The following is a 21,024-nucleotide window of genomic DNA, read 5'->3' as shown; positions in this document are numbered from 1 at the left end:
GCATACAAAATCTCACCCAAATCCTGGCCGTGTGCTCTCTCATTTCCTTGCACATATAGAAGAGAGAATCCATCATATATTCTTGCTGTTCCCTGCGGACATAGTGGTGTATCCCTGGTCTGGCTGTGCCGAGTTATAAGGAATCCGTGAGCAACAGAAGCTGTTCCAGGAGGGCCGGGTGGGCCTTGTAAGCCATCAGGACCAGGAGGTCCCTGTATTCCTCGTGAACCTGTTCACACAAGAGAAACACAACACATGGTATTTATTAACACCATTTCTTGCTCTTTTAGGACTAGTGCAGCTCTGACAGGTACTATGGTCTTGTGATTAAGGTGCTTTTAAGTTGGGGGACCTGGTATCTGCTAACGCTATCTTCCTCAAATTATTTTTTCATGTAAACTTAGTAAAATCACTGAGGCTGTCATAGCTAGTTACAAAATAACAGTGCAGCTTCCCTATGTTATAGTGGTCTTGTGAAGTTAAATACATTCAGAGCTGTGAGGCACCAAGATAGCAACTGCAATGGACATGACAGGCACGGAAATGTGTCCAAATCAGCTTCTCAGTTCCAAAACATATTAATCTGTTTATGTGGCTTAATAAGATAACATTGAATGATCTTTCTCAAGATCACAAAATAAATGGCAGAGCCAGAAAGAGAAGCATGTCTCACTCTAGGCCATGCTACTGTAACACCTGAACCAAAGCCCACCAAAATGGACAGAGGAGCTGCTGTCAGCTTTGGAAGAGGTTACAGAAAGTGGAAACTGGCTACAACAACCTTGAATGAGAGCAAGAATGAGTGATATGGCTGAGAAAGGTACAGGGCATTTGTTCTTGAACAGCAAAAATATCAGGAGATATAACTACAAATATTTAGACTATGTTATTCCACAGCTATTATCTACATTTTTCACTAAAATAACACTAGCAGATTTCATAGAGCTACTTGGAGAAAAAGGAAAAAAGTTATTATGGATTTTTGAACTGTTTTAACTGTTTACATTCTGATACTTCTCAAAAGTTGCAATATATAGCTACTTAATATGTTTCATGTTCTTCAGAAAACCGTCCCAGTGCCCAGCCTGATTTCTTTCCTCAAATCATAATTCAGTAATTCCAAGCAATAGCTGTATGGTAGCCTGATCTCTGACTTTGGTGAAATTCTCTGCTTTATGAAGTCTGTTCATCCCCATTCATGATTTCCATGCAAAATTAAAATTATTTTACTAATCTCTCTCTGGTGTTTCTTACTATCTTCATTATCTCCTGTGCACCACATGTGCTGCAAAGGGGATTCCATTAAAAGCTTGAGGTAAAGCACTCTACAATATTATTCAGCAAAGACCGGCAATGTGTTGGTTCCAAGAATATTACAAACCAAAGTACGTTCAGCTGCGTGTAGTATTTTTGCATTAAGCAAATTCTAAAGTTATTATTTCGTTATTATTCCCATGAAGCAAAAATCTCACTTCCCAAAATGAGCCCGCACTCACAAAAGGGTCCTCCATAGGATAAACACTGTACCTGGTTGGCCTGGAAGACCTCTCTCTCCTTTACGTCCTGCTGGACCATCAAAGCCAGGTAGTCCATCTCGTCCTGGGTCACCAGGAAGACCAATTGGACCTAGAACAGACAAATGCATAAGTGAAATTAAAGGTCTTGAAATCTCACTACAGACATCTTTAAATTGTTTGGGACTCATCTATTGTTTCTTCATGGTACAGATCATTAAACCGGATGGATACGGTAGGACCCTGCATTTATCTCTTTCAGAACTCAGTATCTTCTCTGAGGGACTCATGTTGCAACCCGCAGCCACCTGGGATCATACCTGGCAATCCCTGCGGCCCCGGCAATCCAGGTGGCCCTTTCAACCCAGGCTGTCCTGGAGGACCTGGGGGACCAGCATCACCTTTGACAACAATGCTTCGTCCAATGGTACCTGGTAAACCTGGTGGACCTGAGAGAAATCTTAGTATTAGATAAACCAAGGTGGAAAAGAGCATTTGAAACAGTTTCTGTTATTCTCTATTGCAAAGTCAGAAGCCAAGAGCTCTATCGATGCAAAGAATAAGTGTATATATTATATAAGGCAAAAAAATGCTTTTGGTGATCTCCTTCAACAGACAGCTCTTGCAGCGGTTAATCCACGTAGAGTGGATACAGAGTATAAAATATGGTAGGATTACCTGTAAGGCTCAAAAGTCTAGCCTAGAATTGTGTTTAAGCTGTTGTTCACCTAACTACTTTCATTGCTGGCTGAGACTGGCTCAGTCCTAACACCTGTGTACCAAATTTTACCGGCAGGGAGCAAAAGTGACAATAAAACTACCCAGCACTCCTACCTGGTGGGCCTGGCAGTCCTGGACTGCCTGTGAGGCCAGAGGGTCCTGCAGGTCCAGTGGGACCTTTCATACCTGAAACAACAAATTCACACAGTTATACACTGAAAGAACATGCTGTCTTACAAAATCTGCTGCAGAGATGGCCAAAATGAGGCTGCTTTTTCCCTGAGGGGCTGTTACTGTGTCTGGAGGTTTTCACTTGAAATACTAGTTAAATACCTGGGAATCCTGGAACGCCTGGAACCCCAGGGTCACCCTTCATTCCATTCAGACCTGGACGACCAGGATCCCCCTGAACAGAACAGCTTCATGTTATTCACTCATCTCTCTCAGAAGTTTCAGAAAAAAAACATTTAGAAAAGGTGGCTGGGGGACAGACAAGCACACTGTGGGTCTGGGAACCAGTGCTTTGAAGGGCTGAGGCCACGCATTCTGCTCAATGCACCGAGAGCCATCAGAGGACACCATAACGTGACGTGTGCATTGATAGCTCCGGCTCCCATGGGGATATGATGGAGATACCCTGCCCGGATACTGCGGGATAATTAAGGAAAAGACCCTCTTACTTGCTACAACGGCCAGATGTTAGCTACCACATTTTGGCTTTTATTTTTACTATGATAAACTGCACAGTCCACCCAAATATATTCCACTTCTATTGCATTTAAAAACAAAGTAGGGGAAGACTCAATTTCTTGTCCTACCTGGCGCCCAGGTGGTCCTTGATCCCCCTTTTGACCAGGCAGGCCAGGTGGGCCAGGTTGACCTGGGTTCCCTTTTTCCCCTTTAAGTCCTCCATTGCCTGGTGGCCCTCGTGGACCTTCTGGGCCTGGTGCACCTTAACATTGCAGAACAAATATGCATATATCAGTACATATCAACCATTCTGCCAAAGTTTGTGCCTTCAGTGTTAATAAAAAAAAAAAAAAAGGCTTGATTTCCCAGCTCTATTTTAATGCTGATAAAATAAAAGGAAAACAAATAGGGGGATTATTTGCACTACCCAAATCAGGAACCAAGGCTCCTTCTCTGGCTGATGAAGGGAAGCAGGTCTTTCCAGAAGGCAGTGCGACTCACCTGCATCAGCAGCTTAGCAGTGACCAGACCCGTGCCTTCAGCAGGAGCCAAGAAACCCAAAATTAGATGGTACAAAGATCCCCTCTGCTGACCTGCATTACAGTCACCATCTCTTAGATGCTATCTTGACAGGCTGAATTCCTTTAGAAAGCCAGCCTCAACAATGTAAAATATTGCTGCTTTTTTGCTGTTAGAATTTGACATACGTATTGAGGAGCCCAGTATACACGGTCTCCTGAGAGCTGGGCAGCAGGTGGCCCAGCATTCTGCCTTGCCTAAACACTCATCTGACTTGTAGAAATTTCCTTATGTTGAATGACCCTCCCTCCAGCTGGTTTGTCTGTCTTTAGTAGAATTATGCTGTGTAAATCCCAAAAAACTGGGCTGGTTTTTAAATATTTTCCCTTTGCTACAGCCACATTAATCCAAAGCAAAGCAGTGGATTTAAGTGAAGCTTAGGTATTTAGAGAACTGAAAGATGAGATCCCCACCTTCATGACACCATACAAATAGAAGATTACTGTTATCAATTTGTGGCAAAACAAACTGTAAGCAAGTACAGCAACAGTCAATAACATTTTACAAGTTAGATTTCATGACTGGATTAACAAAAGGATCTCTATGCAGGACAGTGCTATGACATTCTGCTCTGTAGTACAACAAATCTAATGACATTTATCAGCGTGCTGGATTTTCTTCTGCAGCCTCAAATAATTTAACATCTCCTTTGATATCCTCATAGTCTATATTCTGTGGATAAATTTGATTAGCTGTATTTCTGCATGCAAATCTGAGCATAGAATTCCCTCAAAAATTTTCCTTTCTAAACCAACAGCAATTTGGTTCCGGATTTCACACATATCCTGTAGCAGTTTCAGCTACAGAAACATCCCATCATGCAAGGATTTTTTGTATTCATTTTGCTCTTTTATACTTGTCTAGTACTGTACGCATGCAAAATAACAACAGGTTACCATCTGAAGCATGCTAAGCAAACACATATGATCTGCAGGGTAACTACAGTCCTTAAAAAGATAATCACAGAATTATAGGAAAAACATCCGTTTCTCTTACATCACGTGCAATGCAGTAAAATAAATTGACCGAGTTAAGCGTCTAACCTGGAAGACCTGGAAGGATCAGAGTTCACCAAAGCCCCATGATCGATGTTAGAAGGGTCAGACATCACACAGTACAAAACAAGATTACTAGTTAGAAATAGTACAGATGACAGCATATACACTACACAACAACCCATTTCACCAGCATATTTTGTATTTACAACACAATCCACATGCATGCATAAAACCATACATGAATACACAACGATATGTATTTTCAGATACAAGTTATTCTGGTGACTAGGCTCTACTAAGACTAATTTGATGCTTCATGTAACAGCAAACTTAAAGCTTTACTAAAGAATGTGTTATTGCTTTAACATTACAGCTGAGGCCTGTGACTGGTTAGTCCTACTCACAACAGGGTTTGGACTCTGTAACCATTTCACTGACAATATTCAAAGCCACGGGGCCTGGACCTTGGCAAATATGCAGGTAAATTGTGAATGACAACATACTCTCGAGCAAAATTCTGCTTTGGGCAAAGGGGAAGTGTGACTAACAGCAGGACTTATCACCACTAATCATGTATGGGCTTCAACTATCTGTGAATTCAGTTGTAGGACTGAAAAGTAGGCTTATACCCTCTTCCAAATGATAAGCAGCATTGACATGGATCAAAAGGGCTCAAAATGCTGCAAGCAAAAATACAGCAGAATGTACAAATTTAGAATTTGTCTTTACTGTTGGCATTATTTTTTCTTTATAAAAATACCCCAAGATGGTAATTTACCTGTTATTATGGAGAATGGCATGTGATAACATCCTTAGAAAAACAATTTAAATGTCCTCTTTCAAACAGTAAACTGCTTGTGCCTACCATGCTTCTGAATTAATAAATATTTTAGCTCCTGTGCCATTTGCATCTTTTATGTCAGTGAAATGATTTAAATATATCAACATATCACCATGCAATCTGCAGCTAAAAACTACAATAAATACACATCAGGTTTACCTCAATGCACTATTTCTTACGTATTTGCTAAATTATTTTAAATTGCAACTGTAATACAGTTGTTAAAAATAATGACACGGACATTTCATTCTTACTGTTAAGTACTTATAAACTATTTGCCACTGTTAGGTAAGTTTTGCTATGATTTATAAATCTGTCCTATACTTGTTGATTATTGAATTCTGGCTGGGCACAGTCACAGAGTGGAACAAAACATGAAGCAACTCAGAAGTTCCTCGGCATACCCAGGATGGCAGCCCCTCTTTGGAAGTGTGGTTACTGCTCGTGTGACCACAGTTTAATTAAAAGGTAACGCCACATGCATTTTTTTACAAGACTGCATAAAGCTGGGATTCAAACATCAGGGGCTACCACATTTGCTACCTCACAGTGCTTAGGACAGCACGCTAAAAACTAACAATTTTTTGCTTCCTGAAAGTCATCATAGCAAAACCTAAGGACATCATTATTATTAAATAGAAATACCAAGTCATTTTCAACGTAGACACGGGTGTTAAAAATCTTCCCAAGAGCTGGCCTGTGCTACATGCTGATATGCTAAAATTAGGATAAGCTTGTGAAAATGAGCATGTTCTTACCAATCGTGTTCTACTGCCCTCATGTTATAGAGGGGAGGGCTGTATGCTTCATTTTCATTAAATACATATTAAAGGAAGAGCTTTCCTCATGTCCTCTTACCGTGCTGGTGAAGTACGACAATGGAAATAAGGATTTGTCTGCACTGGAAAGTTACAGTGCTCTAAGTTGGGAATGTAAAGCATCACTGTTACTCTGTATAAATTTTCCTATGGACTGTTGGTAGAAAAGAAGCATCTAATTTAAGCCACTTGAGAGTGTCCAAAATCAACAGTAGCAGGTGTTACAAAAATGAATACTTTCATTTGCCCAAGCTGCAAAACACAATTGTACAGCAAAAACATAGGAGGACAAGGCAATACGCTTTTTTAAAAAATATGAAAAACAGTATACATTTTTGTCAACTGCACTGAGAATAAATATGCTAAAACAAGTTTCGCAGCTGGGGGCACTTTATAAAAGCCTTGTGAATCTGGACCCACATGGTCTTCCACCATGGCGAGAGCAACACCATGTCCGTCCAATGTCAGTCCTACAGCACCGTGGAGGAAAAGTCTGAAAGCCAACTCTGAACTTTTCTACCACAAATTAAAAGGCATGTCTGAAAAATGACTCAGTATATCTACATTTAGACAGTACGAAAGTATATACATTCATTTTCATGCTAAGTTATTATTTTGGAGTTAAGGGGCTAACCTGAGGGACCTGGGAGTAGGGGGTCAGAGTTCACCAAGGTCATCATTAGAACAAGGGGAAAAACATCAAAATTGTTAGAAATATCAACAAGCTAACATATTCAACTAAACCTTTCTTTTTAGATTTAGCTCAATATTCATTTACATACACTATGCAAAACACCAAACTATTATTACTCATAGCAATGAAAACGGAGGTGGAGTAACAACAATGTTGTCTTGCCCTGGAAATTGGCTTAATTTTATAATCGATTTACAAATCTGCTCCAACACCATCTATCAACGTTTGGTTTAGGGGTAACTCAACTGAAGTCAGAGAGCTACACTGTGTTTGACTTTATCACTTTTACTCATCTTAGAATATACCCAGAAGTCAACAACAAACACATACAGCTTCTGGTTTGATTTATGTCCCCAGAAGGAGGGTAATTTGACAGCCACACAGCTGCTTTTATGACTAACTGCCTTATGTTGAAATGTTACAAAATCAGCGTCCCAACAATAGACAGTGTTATCATTTGAAACAAAAGGCTGGAGTGCTTATTGTACCAGAACTGCAATAATAGTTTGGTTTATCCACATTAGTTCACGCATAACTGAGCAAAACAAATGCTTCGCTTTATACATTGCATGCAACAAAAATGGAAATAAGAGAAAGAGAGAAAGAGAGAGAGAACATGGCTGAGCAGAACCTCACTGGTTGTTTCCCCCCTGCCAATGCTCATCAAACTGCACAAAACGAGTCCCACCGTTCCTCTGCCTCCCCAGCTGATTAGTCAGTAAGCACCTGATTTATACAGAGAAGTGTAAACAGGATGAGAAGCTTCATAAAAACATCAGTGCTACAGCAGAGCACAGACTCTCAGTTGGTAATTTATCACACATCAGGAGCTGCTTAGCTGGTTTACCTTTTGTTTGCTTGTTTTTGTTAGAGTTTGGAGATATCCTCTGTACAAGTATCTTTTAATAAAGAAAGCCTATACTCTTATGGACCAATCAGCTTCCTGTGCCAAAATTTTCATTGCTGTACCACCCTAGGTATAGAAAAATTATCTCTGGAAGATCTTGACATCTAGGATGTCCTGGCCTTTATTTGGGCACACTTGAATTACAAAGGCCAAGCTAAGCATTCCATCATCTCTTACCCCTTCACTCCTCATCCCACTTGCTCCAGCTGCAAGTCTAAGCAGAGCAGAGCTGGGATTACCTGTCCCACACTCCCACCTGCCAGTGGGCAACTGGGCAAAGGAGGACAGGGCCACGTGGAAAGTGGAAAGCAAAAAGCAAATGAGGACTTCCAGCTGCAAGGATGCTCCACTGACTGGTTAGAGCCCCTGGGGCACAACAGGGAGTAAGTTCCTCCAGGAGAAAGGGGGAGGCATGCACTCCTCCTCCCACTAACCAAATAGGAACCAGGGAGAAATTGTGACTGGCTGGGAATTATTAACCCACTGGGTTGTTCCACACCAGTCACATAAAAAGCAGGTTTAGGCTGCAACACAATTCAAGTATTTTTACTAGGACTAAAAGAAAACCTCATTATACTGACAAATAGCACTGCAATTTTTGTTAAGGTGTTATAAATTAAAATGTTGTTTATAATGACTCATTTTTTAAATGCACAATTCAGATAGATGCGCTCATAGCATACTTTGCACAAGAGAAAAGCTCAAACTGCCATTGAGAATAATCAAATATTATTCAATTCTAGTTGTAGTGAAAATATTTTGATAAAATTCCATTCTAAAAACCTTTTTCAGTGGGACAGCCTCCTTCTGTATCAGAAGCAAGGAGGAGGAAAAAGCAAATCTTAAAATCTTTCCAAGCATGTACTGCAAAACTAAACTCTCCCTTGATACCCAAAAATGACCAATACATGTGTAGCAGCTACTTTACAAATACACTAACTCAAAACTATCTCCAAACAAATCCTTGAATAACAGAAAAATCTGAGGTCAGAGTTTGAGGACAATAAATAAAATTAGTTCTCCCTTAATATGCAAAGAAAAAAACCCCTGTAATCAAGCAATAGCTTGGTTTGAAAGTAGTCTCCTTTAAGGAGAACATCAGGTATGGTGAGATGAGTCTTACTGGTGGCAAAGTGCTTCTGGACTCAAGATAGAGCACTAGGCTTGAGCCAGAGCTGTGACAGGTTCATTGAAGTTAGATTTTTCAACAGCAGTATCCAAATGCAAATAAACATTCTATGACACAAAATGTAAACCAAATTCTAATACACGCCAGGGAGTTGCTCAGCAATGTTAACTCAGTATAGTGTTTTTTTCATTCCCAGAATTAGTTGGTGCAGGAACAAAACGCAAACATGGAATGGAAAGGTGAACACAGCATGATGGTGCACTGAGTCCATGGGAGCCACGTGAACAATGGAGCAATGACTTATGTTACATGACACGGAGGTGAAGAGGTAGCCATCCAATTTGATCATGCTGTGATGCTAGCGTGAATTTGATTTTCATGATTTAAAATGATGGGGTTTGTTACTTTTTTTTTTGTGCGCGGTGGTATTTGCTGATCACGTGACAATACTGCAAAGGTATCAGATGTTCAAAAGTCGATATCGTGCTCGCTAGATGATTACTGTGACAGCATGCAGAGAGTCTCCCGTTTATTAAGCGCATTGGATTTTTGCTGCCAGGTATCAGAAATTAATAGAAACTGAGACTGGTTTATTTTTAGATGTGGTTACTTTTGGCAACAAAATCCTCTGGTTGCCCACAAACATGAAGACCTATGCCACGAGGCTTGAACTTATCCATCAAATAAATTGAGGAAGTTTAAAGGCTGATAACCTACCAGCAAAATATGAAAGTACCGGCAGATGTTGATAGGTATGGATCATGCCCTTACCTGGCCTTCCTGGAGCACCTGGTGGGCCGGGGCTACCTTTGGGACCTTCCAGAGGCGGCCCTGGTAATCCTGGTGGACCTGGTGGACCCTGTAGTCCAGGGAATCCCTGGAAACCTTGTTCTCCCTTCAGACCTGGAAGTCCAGGGGGCCCTGGTGGGCCGGGTAACCCCATTTCTCCTTTTTGCCCTGTAAAACCGAACAGCCATGTTTATGAATACTGGTACAAACTGACGTGCAAAGACTCCAAATGTCAACTTGCAAAGCCATTCTTCTCTCTTGCAGAAGGTGTGAGTCTGGCCACAACTCACCTCATTTGCGCAGTGAGACAGTATAAAATTGGTCTAACATTCAGAAAAGAGTTAGGGATAATAATTCTTGCAGGAGAAAGTGCTCTGGTTTCTGACAGGTTAAAAGCTCTTACTAAGCCTCACTTTACTGCTCAGTGATGCTGTAATTCATAAACATCCTCTGAGTTTGTAAGCCTACAAGCAATGCTTTCCTGAGCTTTTATACACCTGTGGAGAAATCTGTCAATATTAAGAACTTCTTCATTTTTTGAGACACTGCTGGAAGTTAAGACATACTTGCAAAATTTTCAAATGAACCTGAGGAATTTAGGAGCTTTAACACTACTGGAAAATCATAGGTGAGGTTGTGAAGTTGTTTTTGAAAATATAGAAAGCACCTATATTTTCAAAGCAGCTTCATTTTTCATCTGTTGTATGAATGCTTTATTTACTAGAGACAAATCAGTGAAGTTCCACACAATGCAGTCAAGTATTATCTACTATTATCCTGTCTGGATTTATTCTGTCTGCATAACTGCTAGTTTACAAAATTCAGTAGTCAGTAATGAGTGTCTTTATTACCCTGGTTAATTGAAAGCAGTCTGCTGAGAAAAAAACACATGTTATTTTAGTTGTTGCTATGGCATTCATTTATTGCAGAACATACAGCATGCTGTTCTGTTTTTGGTGTACAGATATATTTTACATTCAACTTTTTCAACAAAGAACAACAGAGAAACTTCACCTGACAATCCTGGGAGTCCTGGAGGTCCCGGGCGCCCAAAACCTGGTAGACCTGAAAAGAAACAGATTCAGTTAATAATGAACGTTTAACTTTCAAGTTTCCAGGAATAGGGATATGAGGCTGAGAATGTTGAAAGTGCAGTTTGTCTAAACCTCTGATTCCTTGAGGATTCTCATTCACTCACCAGTCTACACCAAAGCTAGAGGTTTTTCTACAAAATGCATCAGTAACTTTCAAAAGTATTTCCATCCGTTCACAAGATGCTATTTCTGATTTTGGGAGTTGATACATTTGCATTTCTGTTTGAGGTTCTATCTTTAAGGCAGACGTTACAGCATTTATCCGTTCTGTAACTGAGTTGGAACAATATAACTACCATGGAATACAGGAAAGGGGGCTGATGTTGAAGTCAGGTAATAAAAATCTAACAGCTGATCGAATTCTTGTCCTGTGCTTCACTGGCAGCTTGACAGCACCCCCAGCCTTTGTGAACCATTCAGCAGCTGCAAAACCAGAAGTAGCTTTGAAGGTGTATGGGCAGTTATAGGAAAAACAGAATAGAGAAAGCAGGACATCACAATGCAGAGTGAAGAGGAGAAAACAAATGGGAAGGACACCTCACCTGGTTCACCCTTCTGACCAGCTGGGCCAGGGATACCATCTCGACCAGGCTGTCCCTTTTCCCCCGAAGGACCAGGAGGGCCAGGATGACCAGTGTCACCTAAAAGGGGGATAGAACACACTAGCACAGTAATGTCTAACCTGCAATAAAAAAAAGCAACCTCCCCCGCCTCCCAATCATGTGAATCTGAAGGTGTGACAAGATAACAACAAATTCACAACAGTGTAATCTTAAAATTAAAATTTTTCTCTATCTTCCCTCCTGACAATTTAGAAAAGGCTTTTAGGCCCGTGACCTTTTAAGCAGTTAGTGTTTGCTAAAAATAATATAATGCTTCTTTTTAGGATAAATTAGCATTTTGCTCCTATAAAAACAGGTTAGACTACTGGAGTACTAAACATAAATAAAAATGGTAAATACTGAAACACTTCTTGTTTCAATAGCTAATGATATGACTATGACAGCAGACACAAGCTGTCAAGAGAAAATTAAAACTTCTTTCTTTTCTGTTTAATTTCAGTGAACTAAGTGTGTGTAATGGTGTTTGAGCATCCGTATATATATAGATACATTTTCATGATGTTATACAGATAAGCAGAGAGGAAGTGGCTCCACACATTGTGTTTTTCACAGCAGCAGTTGACCTTTGCTGCACTGCCCATGCTCACCTACTGGCCCAGGTGGTCCGGGCAGGCCAGGATTACCTGGAGGCCCCTCAATACCTTTTGGTCCTGGAATTCCTGGCGTTCCTGTAAAGTACAGGCATTTCAGTCAAATCAAGCACAAAACCGGCTTTTCAGCAGATCTTAAAATGCTATAATCTGAGATGCCCTGAGTAACAAATGAGCTAATTTGTATGAGGATGCTGTATTTATGTTCGTTTTGCAGATTTACAGCTGATCAAGGAGATGAATTGTAAAGCAAAGAAAGTACAGAGAAAAAAACATACAAGCAGAACTGTCCTTACTGCTACTCTCAAGACTCAGTCTTCTGAATTGTTGAGTGCCTGTGGATAAGGGCACAGCAAGTCTGGCAGTCTGCTAGGAAATTACCATTTTAGGGACAGGTATTTCTGCTTGACAACAAAGTGAAAGCATTACGAAACTGTGGCTGGCCAGTCCTTTCCCAATCTTCTTTTCCTTTCCTGAAAATGGCTCCTAATAAAAATAGTCTTAATTAGAATTTACACTGGATTCTCACTCCTATGGCATGAAGCGAGTAGGAAGTAGGAAAAACATCTGTTCTGAACAGCATCCGAGCCTGATCAAGGCAGTGTCTCAATACACCGTTTTGACTCTTCATGGTGTTTCAGGCATGACATGAAGCAGACGTTAAAAAACTGTCAGGTTCATGGCCAGGTTTTGTTCTCTTCTAAGCTTCCTGCTGCCATGACTACACTGTTATAAATTCCCTTATTTCCTACGTTAAAGCAGCTCACGCATGCTTGTAGAACAGCCTTCATTGCTGCAAATGCAGAATAGGAAAAAATCGATTGAGAATGAACGAACTGACAAATACCCATGAACAATATTAAGATTTTTTTAGAGAAGAGCGGAAAACCTAATTTCATTATGTTTCAGAAAGAGATTTATCTTTAGAAGGTATTATTAGACAATAAATGCTATTAGCAAAGCCCAGTTTTCCTGATGTCACTTTTTTATTGATTCATGAAGGAAAAATATGGAGCCAAACGTGTATTTTGTTAGTCAGAGAAGGTGAGAGTCTGGCTGCTGTTGGGGGTGGACAGCATTAGCTAACACAACTGCTCCATCCCCTCAGAGCAGGTGAGTAACTTCAGAAGGCACTCTTAAGTGATGCCTTCGCACACTTACTCTTGCAGTGAGAATTCCAACAGCACAAAGCTTAGAAGCAACAATTGTTAGAAACTTTAAAAGAAGGTGCACCCCTCTACCAATTACCCACTGTGTTTAGATATTTATACCAATAGTAGAGACGAAGATGGAAAATAAAAAAATTCTGTTCAGAATTACCTGGGAATCCAGGAAGGCCTGGTTCTCCTTTTGCACCTGGACTGCCTGGAAATCCAGGCAAACCAGGATTTCCAGCTATACCTTTACTGCCTGGACTACCTGGGTATCCAGGCAAACCAAGATCACCCTAGAAAACAGTAACCAGAAATAAGAACCCAGTCTTTGTATGATGAGTAAGCCTTTCTTGTGTCTTCCCAGTCTTACCATCACAAAAAAATCACCATTATATTGTGTACACTTTTCTTTCTATCCAGTTAATGTTGACCATCTCACACAGAAAATTAACTGGAAATAGCAATTGTAAAGACTTTAACAGTTTTCCCCTACAATTTTGCATCAAGTATCATAGCCTTTCCTCAGAACTGGCCTCCATTAACAAAAAGAGTGTTCTCTTTTTTTTCAGAAGAGACAGAGATTTTTACCCCATGATAATGCAGAAGAAAATAAGAAATCTGTGGAGCTTTAATCATGTAATGTTTTGTTAAATCAGAGGCTGCTCAACGTAATTGTAAGATGTCAGCAAAGGCTGCCTGATATTCTGTAGGTCTTTTTGTTACTTTTTTGTGGGTGACAGAAAGGATGATATAGGTAAATGTTAGTGTGAATGTTTTATATAGACTTAAAAACTTTAAGCAGCAGTAACCATGATGTATCATTTCCTTAGTGATTCATTTTTAAAGGCATATTGTCTTAATTTTTTTTAAATTAACTACATAATTAGGCATGGGAACAACAATATTAATTGTATAAATCCCTACCAACTACCCAAATGTCAGCAGGTGTCACAGTGCAGATTAGGCCACTAACTGAACCCAACTCAAAAGGTCTGGTAAACAATCTTCTCATTTAACTAGATTATCTATAAATATTTTCCCCTTTAAAATTAGAAATATTTTCTTCTACCTGAAAAGAACAAACCACAGTCAACCCTGCTTGTTATTAATATATTTATATAAATATTTAGTTATACATAATACATATTAAATTATGGTTTAAAAAAAAAACCCAAACCAACACAGAATCTAAGTTCCTCATGGAATTTTCTGTTGAAGAATTTTGTAAATGTACCTTTGGTCCAGGGAGACCAGGAATACCAATGCTTGGAAGACCAGGGTCACCTTTCTCCCCTTTCAGTCCAGGAAATCCTGCAGGCCCAGGCTGCCCTGGACGTCCTGCTATTCCTTGGCTGCCTTTAATCCCTGGGGGACCTGTCCAAAAGATAAAACATGAGTTTTGTAAATATAAATAAAACTTCTGCAGTGATTTAGAGAAATCACTCAAATTACAGCAACTGAACTAGAAAGTGCTAGCAAATTGACTGGCTGGCTTTGAATACCTAATGTGTTTTTATTCTTAAAAACAAACTAAAACAATTACCTAAAAGCTGTCATAGCTTTTTGCATGATATTTCTAAGCTTTCTTTTTTTATTCTTAATTTACACAAATCCAAATATCTCTTTGTAGTATCTAGGCACAGTTTAATATTGGAATCCTCAGAAAAATGGAATCTCTGTTTCAGCAATCTTTCTAAACAATGGAATTAACTTTTTCCGTCCCCTTTTGCTTGTGTCTGATGTCTGTCTTCTGACAGCTTAAAGTTGTGCCAAGGAAGGTTCAGATTGGATATTAGGAAAACATTCTTCACAGAGAGGGTTGTGAAGACCTGGAACAGGCTGCCCAGGGAAGTGGTGGAGTCACCATCCCTGGACGGGTTTAAAGGTTATGGTTGGACTCGATCCTGAGGGTCTCTTCCAACCAAAATGATTCTAGATGGGTTAACAGAATTGTATTTTTTTCTGAACTTTCAAGAAAGTGGAGTCTGAGAAACCAGAAAAGTATGAAAGATATAAAATGTTGATAATTCTGCTTCTACATTCGTAAGCACTTTAAAATAGTATGTATTTACAATATATCTGCTATTTACATTTTCTGTTTTAATGGGTATTTCCAGTTCCTTATGTACTATTATAACAAATATGTGTGTAGGGTTCTATGTATTACCATCTGCACTGCCATTTAAATCTTCTTATATATGGCATCCAAGTTTATCTAGCTTTATACTATATAAAAGGAAAACACTGGCTAAAATGAAGTAAAATACAAGCACAGAAACTAACCTGGAAGGCCCATCTCTCCCATGGCACCTTTTAACCCTGGAGGTCCTGTTGGTCCTGGCTGCCCAGGAAGTCCCGTGTCTCCCTTGATACCTAGGAAAGTTGTGGTTTTAGTTAATTAATGGCAATAATTAAAAGTTTCTGATATTCATGCATTCTCATATGAATATGATTGTAATCTAATTACAAAGGCAACGGATTTGGAGTTGCTTTATGCCTCTCACTGCTCCTACGTGCTTTTTCACACCCCTTTGTAGCAAAATGTTAAACATCTTCAAGTTTGTTCCAAGCCAAGATTTGAACAGGGGAACAACTTCATTGTTTTGAAGATTAGTCTAATGAAATGGGTCAAATCTCAGTCCACAATTTAGTAACCATCTGAAACAATTTAGTAGTAGTGTGACTTGATCTCTCATGAGCTGTTCCACAGAATGAACACATTATCTCTTTCTCATCTGCAACAGGTATTCAGTAGCTTCTATACAGAATTAAATGCAACCTACAATGCTCAAACTAGTTTGAGTCCTGGATGGTTAAAAAAATTCCCCAAGCCAAAAAGATATTTAAAGCAAGACCTATATTAGACATAGTGAGCAAAGATTCAAGATTTCAGATTAATTGTTATGGCTGCAGGAAGAAACAGTGCAAGCCAGAATTTGTTTTCTTGATACTTGCAATTCTTGAAAGCAAAGATGTGACATCCAGACAGCCTTTGTAATACATTTGTTTGGCTGTTTGCGAAGTACGAGTATAATGACTAATAATATAAATAATAAACACATGAAACAGGCAAGTCCTGTTGCCAGATCCTGCAGTCAGGTTGCTTGCTTAAGCAGCAAGCTCTTTTCGAGCCATCCTAACCTTCAATGGGATCAGCTTAAAACTGCTTTTGGGTCTTTTAGAAGGAAAGAGTTCAAAGCATGCTCATTATCATTGGATAATGATTTTAAATATCCCAAAACTGCGCTGCAGCTTTAAGTGTAAATCCCTAGGCTTTGCTTAGATATATCTGGATTAACATCCCAATCCTACGTGATAAAAATGTGTGCAAATTTTTATACATCGAAACTGTCCATCTGAGGCCTTGTTTACTCACCTGGCAGTCCTGGCACACCTGGTGGGCCACTGAGTCCCGGTGGGCCTGGGTCACCCGGGAGACCTTGATAACCCTTCTGTCCTGACAAACCAGGAATACCTCAAAGGAAAAAGACACATTTATTATTATTATTATTATTACTACTATTGTATGTTTTCTTTTAACTTAGAAGATCAGATGTAGCTATAGGTGAACGAAAAACCATACAGGGATTTTTCTCCAGTAAATATAACTCCCCAGAGTTCAGCGAATAAAAGCATCACAGAACAAAAAATATTGCTTCTGGAAAGTTTTAAATTACTACAGAACAGAAACAATATAAGTAAGCAGAGGAAAAAGTAACTTTATGACTAATGCCAATATACTTCATTCAGAAGAGACTGTCTTTTCAGATGAGCAGGCTCCATGCTAACCTCTCTGTATTCATCTAGATTATCTATATACATGTTTAATTGTATTGCTACACCAGAAACACTTTCAGACTGATATATTATAAAAAGTAATGCAGGTATTTTAGCAGATTTTACAAAATCTACCTGGTTATTACAATAACATTGTGCTGCCCTGCAGGCATGGTTAAATCTGCCCTCTACAGCTCTTACATAACAGAGAGGGGGTGGTGGGAGGGGGAAGGAAATTAAAAAAAGGTGTCTTAGGATCCTACCTAGGCTTCACAGAAATTAATAGAATAGATAAACTAGCACAATAATCGCTTGGCCAACATTAGAGAAAGGCATTCTGGTTCTCTCTAGGGCAGATTATTTTTATTCTTCTCAAGACTAAATTAGAGTTCAAAGGAGACATCAGAACTCTTGCGGAGGGAGGAAGGGGAAGCAAGCGAGAGAAAAAACAGACTCGAATGAACTGAGAAAACCTTCCAGGTTGCCAGCTTCCCAAGTAGAAACACACACAGAGATGACAGCGCAGGGGAAGGTAAGCTTACAGAGATACCCAAAGGGAGAATCTGGAGGTGATGCAGATGACCTGTGCAATTCCATCCTACAGGGCAAAGGCCCAAGTGCCTGCGAGGCAGCAAGAATGCAGCCAGCACAGCAGCCATGACAACTATCTCTCATCATCCTTAGGAATAACACCTGGAAGACTGAATCGTAATCCTGCTGAAAGCATCTTAGTGCTATTACAATATTGCCGTATGCCAAATAATAGTAACAGTTAATGAGCAAGGACATTGTAAACTAAGCATACAGAGTCACTTGGTCATAGAACCACTTAAAAAAAGCCTAAAATAAGAGAACCTTAAGCCACCTCTGTATTCTGAGTTTATTTTTTTCTGTAAGAAAGAATGAGCTGTAATGGATTCAGTTACAGGTCACTGTTACCTGTAGAGGACAAATCACCTCCCCAGACCCATATGCAAAGTTCAGTACCTGGAACACCTGGCTCTCCTTTTTCTCCTTTTGCTCCTAGCTGTTTTGGATCAACTTTTCCAGGTGGACCTGGCAGGCCTGCCTCACCTTTGATGCCTTTCTGTCCTACTGGCCCAGGAGATCCTGGCGGACCAGGTAATCCAGTATTACCTACAGTAGGTACAGATAACAAAAGGGAAAAAAATACAATCCTTAAGGTAGGCTAATATATTTGTAATGCTTTTTCTTACATAGGGACACATGATTTATTCATGACGTTGGAATTCACTAAATGATCAGTCATTTTGTGCAAGGTTCTCCACAGCACGTTAAGCCCTGGAACATGGCTGAGCGAGCGGATGCACGGGGGTGTCTGGGTGCTGCAGCCTGTCAGCTCCGGGCAGCCCAGCTCAGGGGACCCAGCTGTCTGAGTGACCCAGAACCAGGCAGCTCCCACAGCCCCACCACACTGTGCAACTGGCAACAGCTACGGCAGCTTTGGATTCACAGCCTCCTTGTTCTAGGGAGATGAGTGGGTTTTTCTTCTACCAAACTCTTTCAAAATTCATCTCCAAGAAGGCAGTTGGGAAAATATAGATAGCTTCTCTGTGATACCTGCAGAGCTGATTCTGGATGCCTCCATAATGCACAGCTACTGATTTCCTCCTTCTGCTGCTTAAAGCAGACTTTACAACATACTTCAGAAATATTATCCTACTTCAATGCCATCAATCCAGAGCTAATGTCTTAAAAATAGCTAACATTTCATGACATCAATTAAAAAGAGAGTGACTGAATGCTATGGCTCAAAACTGCAAAGCAATTCTGAACACCAGCACTGCCGAAGGATAACCTAAGCAGATCCCAGTAATGAAGGTCTAGATGCTAATATTACAAAGCCTCTTTCCACACAGGACACAGAAAACAGCATTCTGCTTTCTTTTCAGGGGAGGATAAAACAAAACATTACCTTTCAAGCCAGGCAGGCCATTTCTTCCAGGAGCTCCTGGAGGCCCTGGAGGACCAGGAGTTCCCATGACGCCCATCTCGCCTTTGGCACCTAAATGCATTGAATCACCGTTGTCATTCTGAACAAAAACTCTAACTTTTACTTCCCTGAATCTATATGGTATTTATTAAGCAGCACATGCATATAAACCCGGTTTTAAGGGAATTACAAGGACTCAGTTCTTGTATACACCTAAATCAGATAAAATGACACTTGAAAATTGTGCCAAGTTTTCCACAGTTAAGTCCTGGGAAGAAAATTTGCAGTGCACTGTTCTTTTTGGTAGAAAGCATATTTATACCTCCAATAAGTTTAGTTCCCTGGTTTAAAACATAAGTACTTGTTTGAAAGCAAACTTTAATTTATTGAAAGCCAAAAAGACAATGAGGAATACACTGCTTTTAGAGGAGGCAATACAAAAGATTCTATCTAAAGACAGAGATTGTCAAAATTCACTTTGGAGATTTCTATTCCAGAGGGCGACACAGACTATCTTAACCGAATAGTCTAACACATAGAATAAAGAAATTAATATGAAAAACTATGTTCTGGATCCAATTGATAACTTTTGTTAATATTTCCTTTAAGCAAATTCTATTTCTAAATTGTAGCAGTGACTAGAAAAAAATAAATCACAAAATAAATTAGAAAAGTGTCATAACAATGATGATCAAAGTCACACTTGAAATTATGAAACAGAATAATGTGGAAAATATTTTAATCAAGTTACAGGGAAAAATGGAGAGTTGACAAGGATTTTATTGCAACAAATTTTGTTACAATTTTTTTTTTAAACTATGAGATGTAATGGTTACATGTATCCAAATTTAAATGGATAGGATAAATATTGAGACTCATCAAGCTGGCATTCCCAAGCATAAAGAGCATCCAGCTGTAACTACAGTTTGGTCTTTGTCTGCAGGTAAAAAATGCGAACTTACCTGGAAATCCAGGAACTCCATCCCGGCCAGGCGGTCCAGGTGAACCCTGAGGCCCTGGGAGACCAGGGGGTCCTGGATATCCTGGGGCTCCTCGGTCACCTGGAGGACCAGGAACGTCGAAGCCTGGTGGACCTGGATCCCCTTTCTCCCCTGGAATGCCCTGCAACCCTAGACAATGTTGTTAAGACAAAATCTTTTAGCAAAACATAAGGCAAAGCTGTCTCTGGGTGTAGTACTGTAGGAATAGCTAAGATTTATTTGCAGTCCATTCCTAGCACTGATGAGAACTCTCAAATTCTTCTAAAGCCATTTATTTTTTAATGGCTTCCAGGTGTCAAAAGGCCGTATTCTTCTCAAGAGAAGCATTACTAAAATTTTACAAACTTATAACAAATGCAATTAAAAAAAAATCTCAAAAGGAAAACAACAACTCTCTTCGACAACCCTTTAAGTCCGATTAATACAACAAAAGGCCAATACTGATTAGAATGCTTTGTGTCTTATCATTGTTATGAGATTCTTACAAGTATATTTCCATTAATGATTCCCTTTTGCTACATTCCAAGATAGCATCAGCTGAATATTTTTGAAGGATAACAAAATCCTGCACTGCATTACATTTCCCTGAAAGAAAAACACAAATTGTCAAAATATGCTTAAGATTGTTAAATGCTAATGATACTGAGCTCAAGGCACTGCTGAAGCAAGCAGACAGCTTGTTTCCCTCCAGTGCACTGTATCAGTGAAGATACTCACTCTGGAAATGTAGCTGACAAAAAAAAAAGGATTATTCTTAAATCTGAAGTTAAGAAAAAGCTTTGGTAAAGAAACCACAGTACCTGGGGAACCTGAGGTTCAAAAGCCAACGAGTTAGAGCTCATCAGGAAGTTGAGACAGGTAGCAGTAAGGAGTTGTAATAGTCGTTAAGTTAGGAAACAAAATAAAGCACACACAGATTAGAACAAAGACAAAAATCTACCCTAAAGTTACTGAAAACAGATCTAAGTACAAAGAATACAACACTAACGCAGTTAAGAGAAACCAGACTGCAAGGAAACTTGGAGATCTCTTTCAAAGTGCAGCCACCACTGTACGCAGAAACGGGAAACTCAGTGAGGTATTTTCAAATATTGATGATACATTTTAAAAATAAAATTATTTTTCCCTTTCTCCTTGTCTAGTGTTGTCTTC

General features: G+C 39.7%; 1 protein-coding gene across 1 annotated transcript in view; it reads right to left on the bottom strand.

The window, feature by feature from the left end:
- Positions 1–21,024, bottom strand: part of COL4A5 (collagen type IV alpha 5 chain) — an 85,430-nt gene that overhangs the window by 5,833 nt on the left and 58,573 nt on the right. The window contains exons 31-47 of the mRNA XM_065643710.1: positions 19,834–20,001; positions 18,854–18,943; positions 17,905–18,054; positions 16,517–16,615; positions 15,424–15,513; positions 14,375–14,514; positions 13,307–13,433; positions 11,984–12,064; positions 11,316–11,414; positions 10,694–10,744; positions 9,662–9,847; positions 3,053–3,186; positions 2,568–2,640; positions 2,349–2,420; positions 1,835–1,963; positions 1,528–1,626; positions 17–229 (exon numbers count right to left, since the gene is read on the bottom strand). Coding sequence (XP_065499782.1) covers positions 17–229; positions 1,528–1,626; positions 1,835–1,963; positions 2,349–2,420; positions 2,568–2,640; positions 3,053–3,186; positions 9,662–9,847; positions 10,694–10,744; positions 11,316–11,414; positions 11,984–12,064; positions 13,307–13,433; positions 14,375–14,514; positions 15,424–15,513; positions 16,517–16,615; positions 17,905–18,054; positions 18,854–18,943; positions 19,834–20,001 — 2,001 coding nt within the window. The remainder of the gene's footprint in view (positions 1–16; positions 230–1,527; positions 1,627–1,834; positions 1,964–2,348; positions 2,421–2,567; positions 2,641–3,052; positions 3,187–9,661; positions 9,848–10,693; positions 10,745–11,315; positions 11,415–11,983; positions 12,065–13,306; positions 13,434–14,374; positions 14,515–15,423; positions 15,514–16,516; positions 16,616–17,904; positions 18,055–18,853; positions 18,944–19,833; positions 20,002–21,024) is intronic.

This window comes from Caloenas nicobarica, chromosome 12 (assembly GCF_036013445.1).
Source record: "Caloenas nicobarica isolate bCalNic1 chromosome 12, bCalNic1.hap1, whole genome shotgun sequence".
NCBI classification, from domain to species: Eukaryota; Metazoa; Chordata; class Aves; order Columbiformes; family Columbidae; genus Caloenas; species Caloenas nicobarica.
Note: the sequence above shows the minus strand (reverse complement) of the source record. Positions and strands in the feature narration are given on the sequence as shown.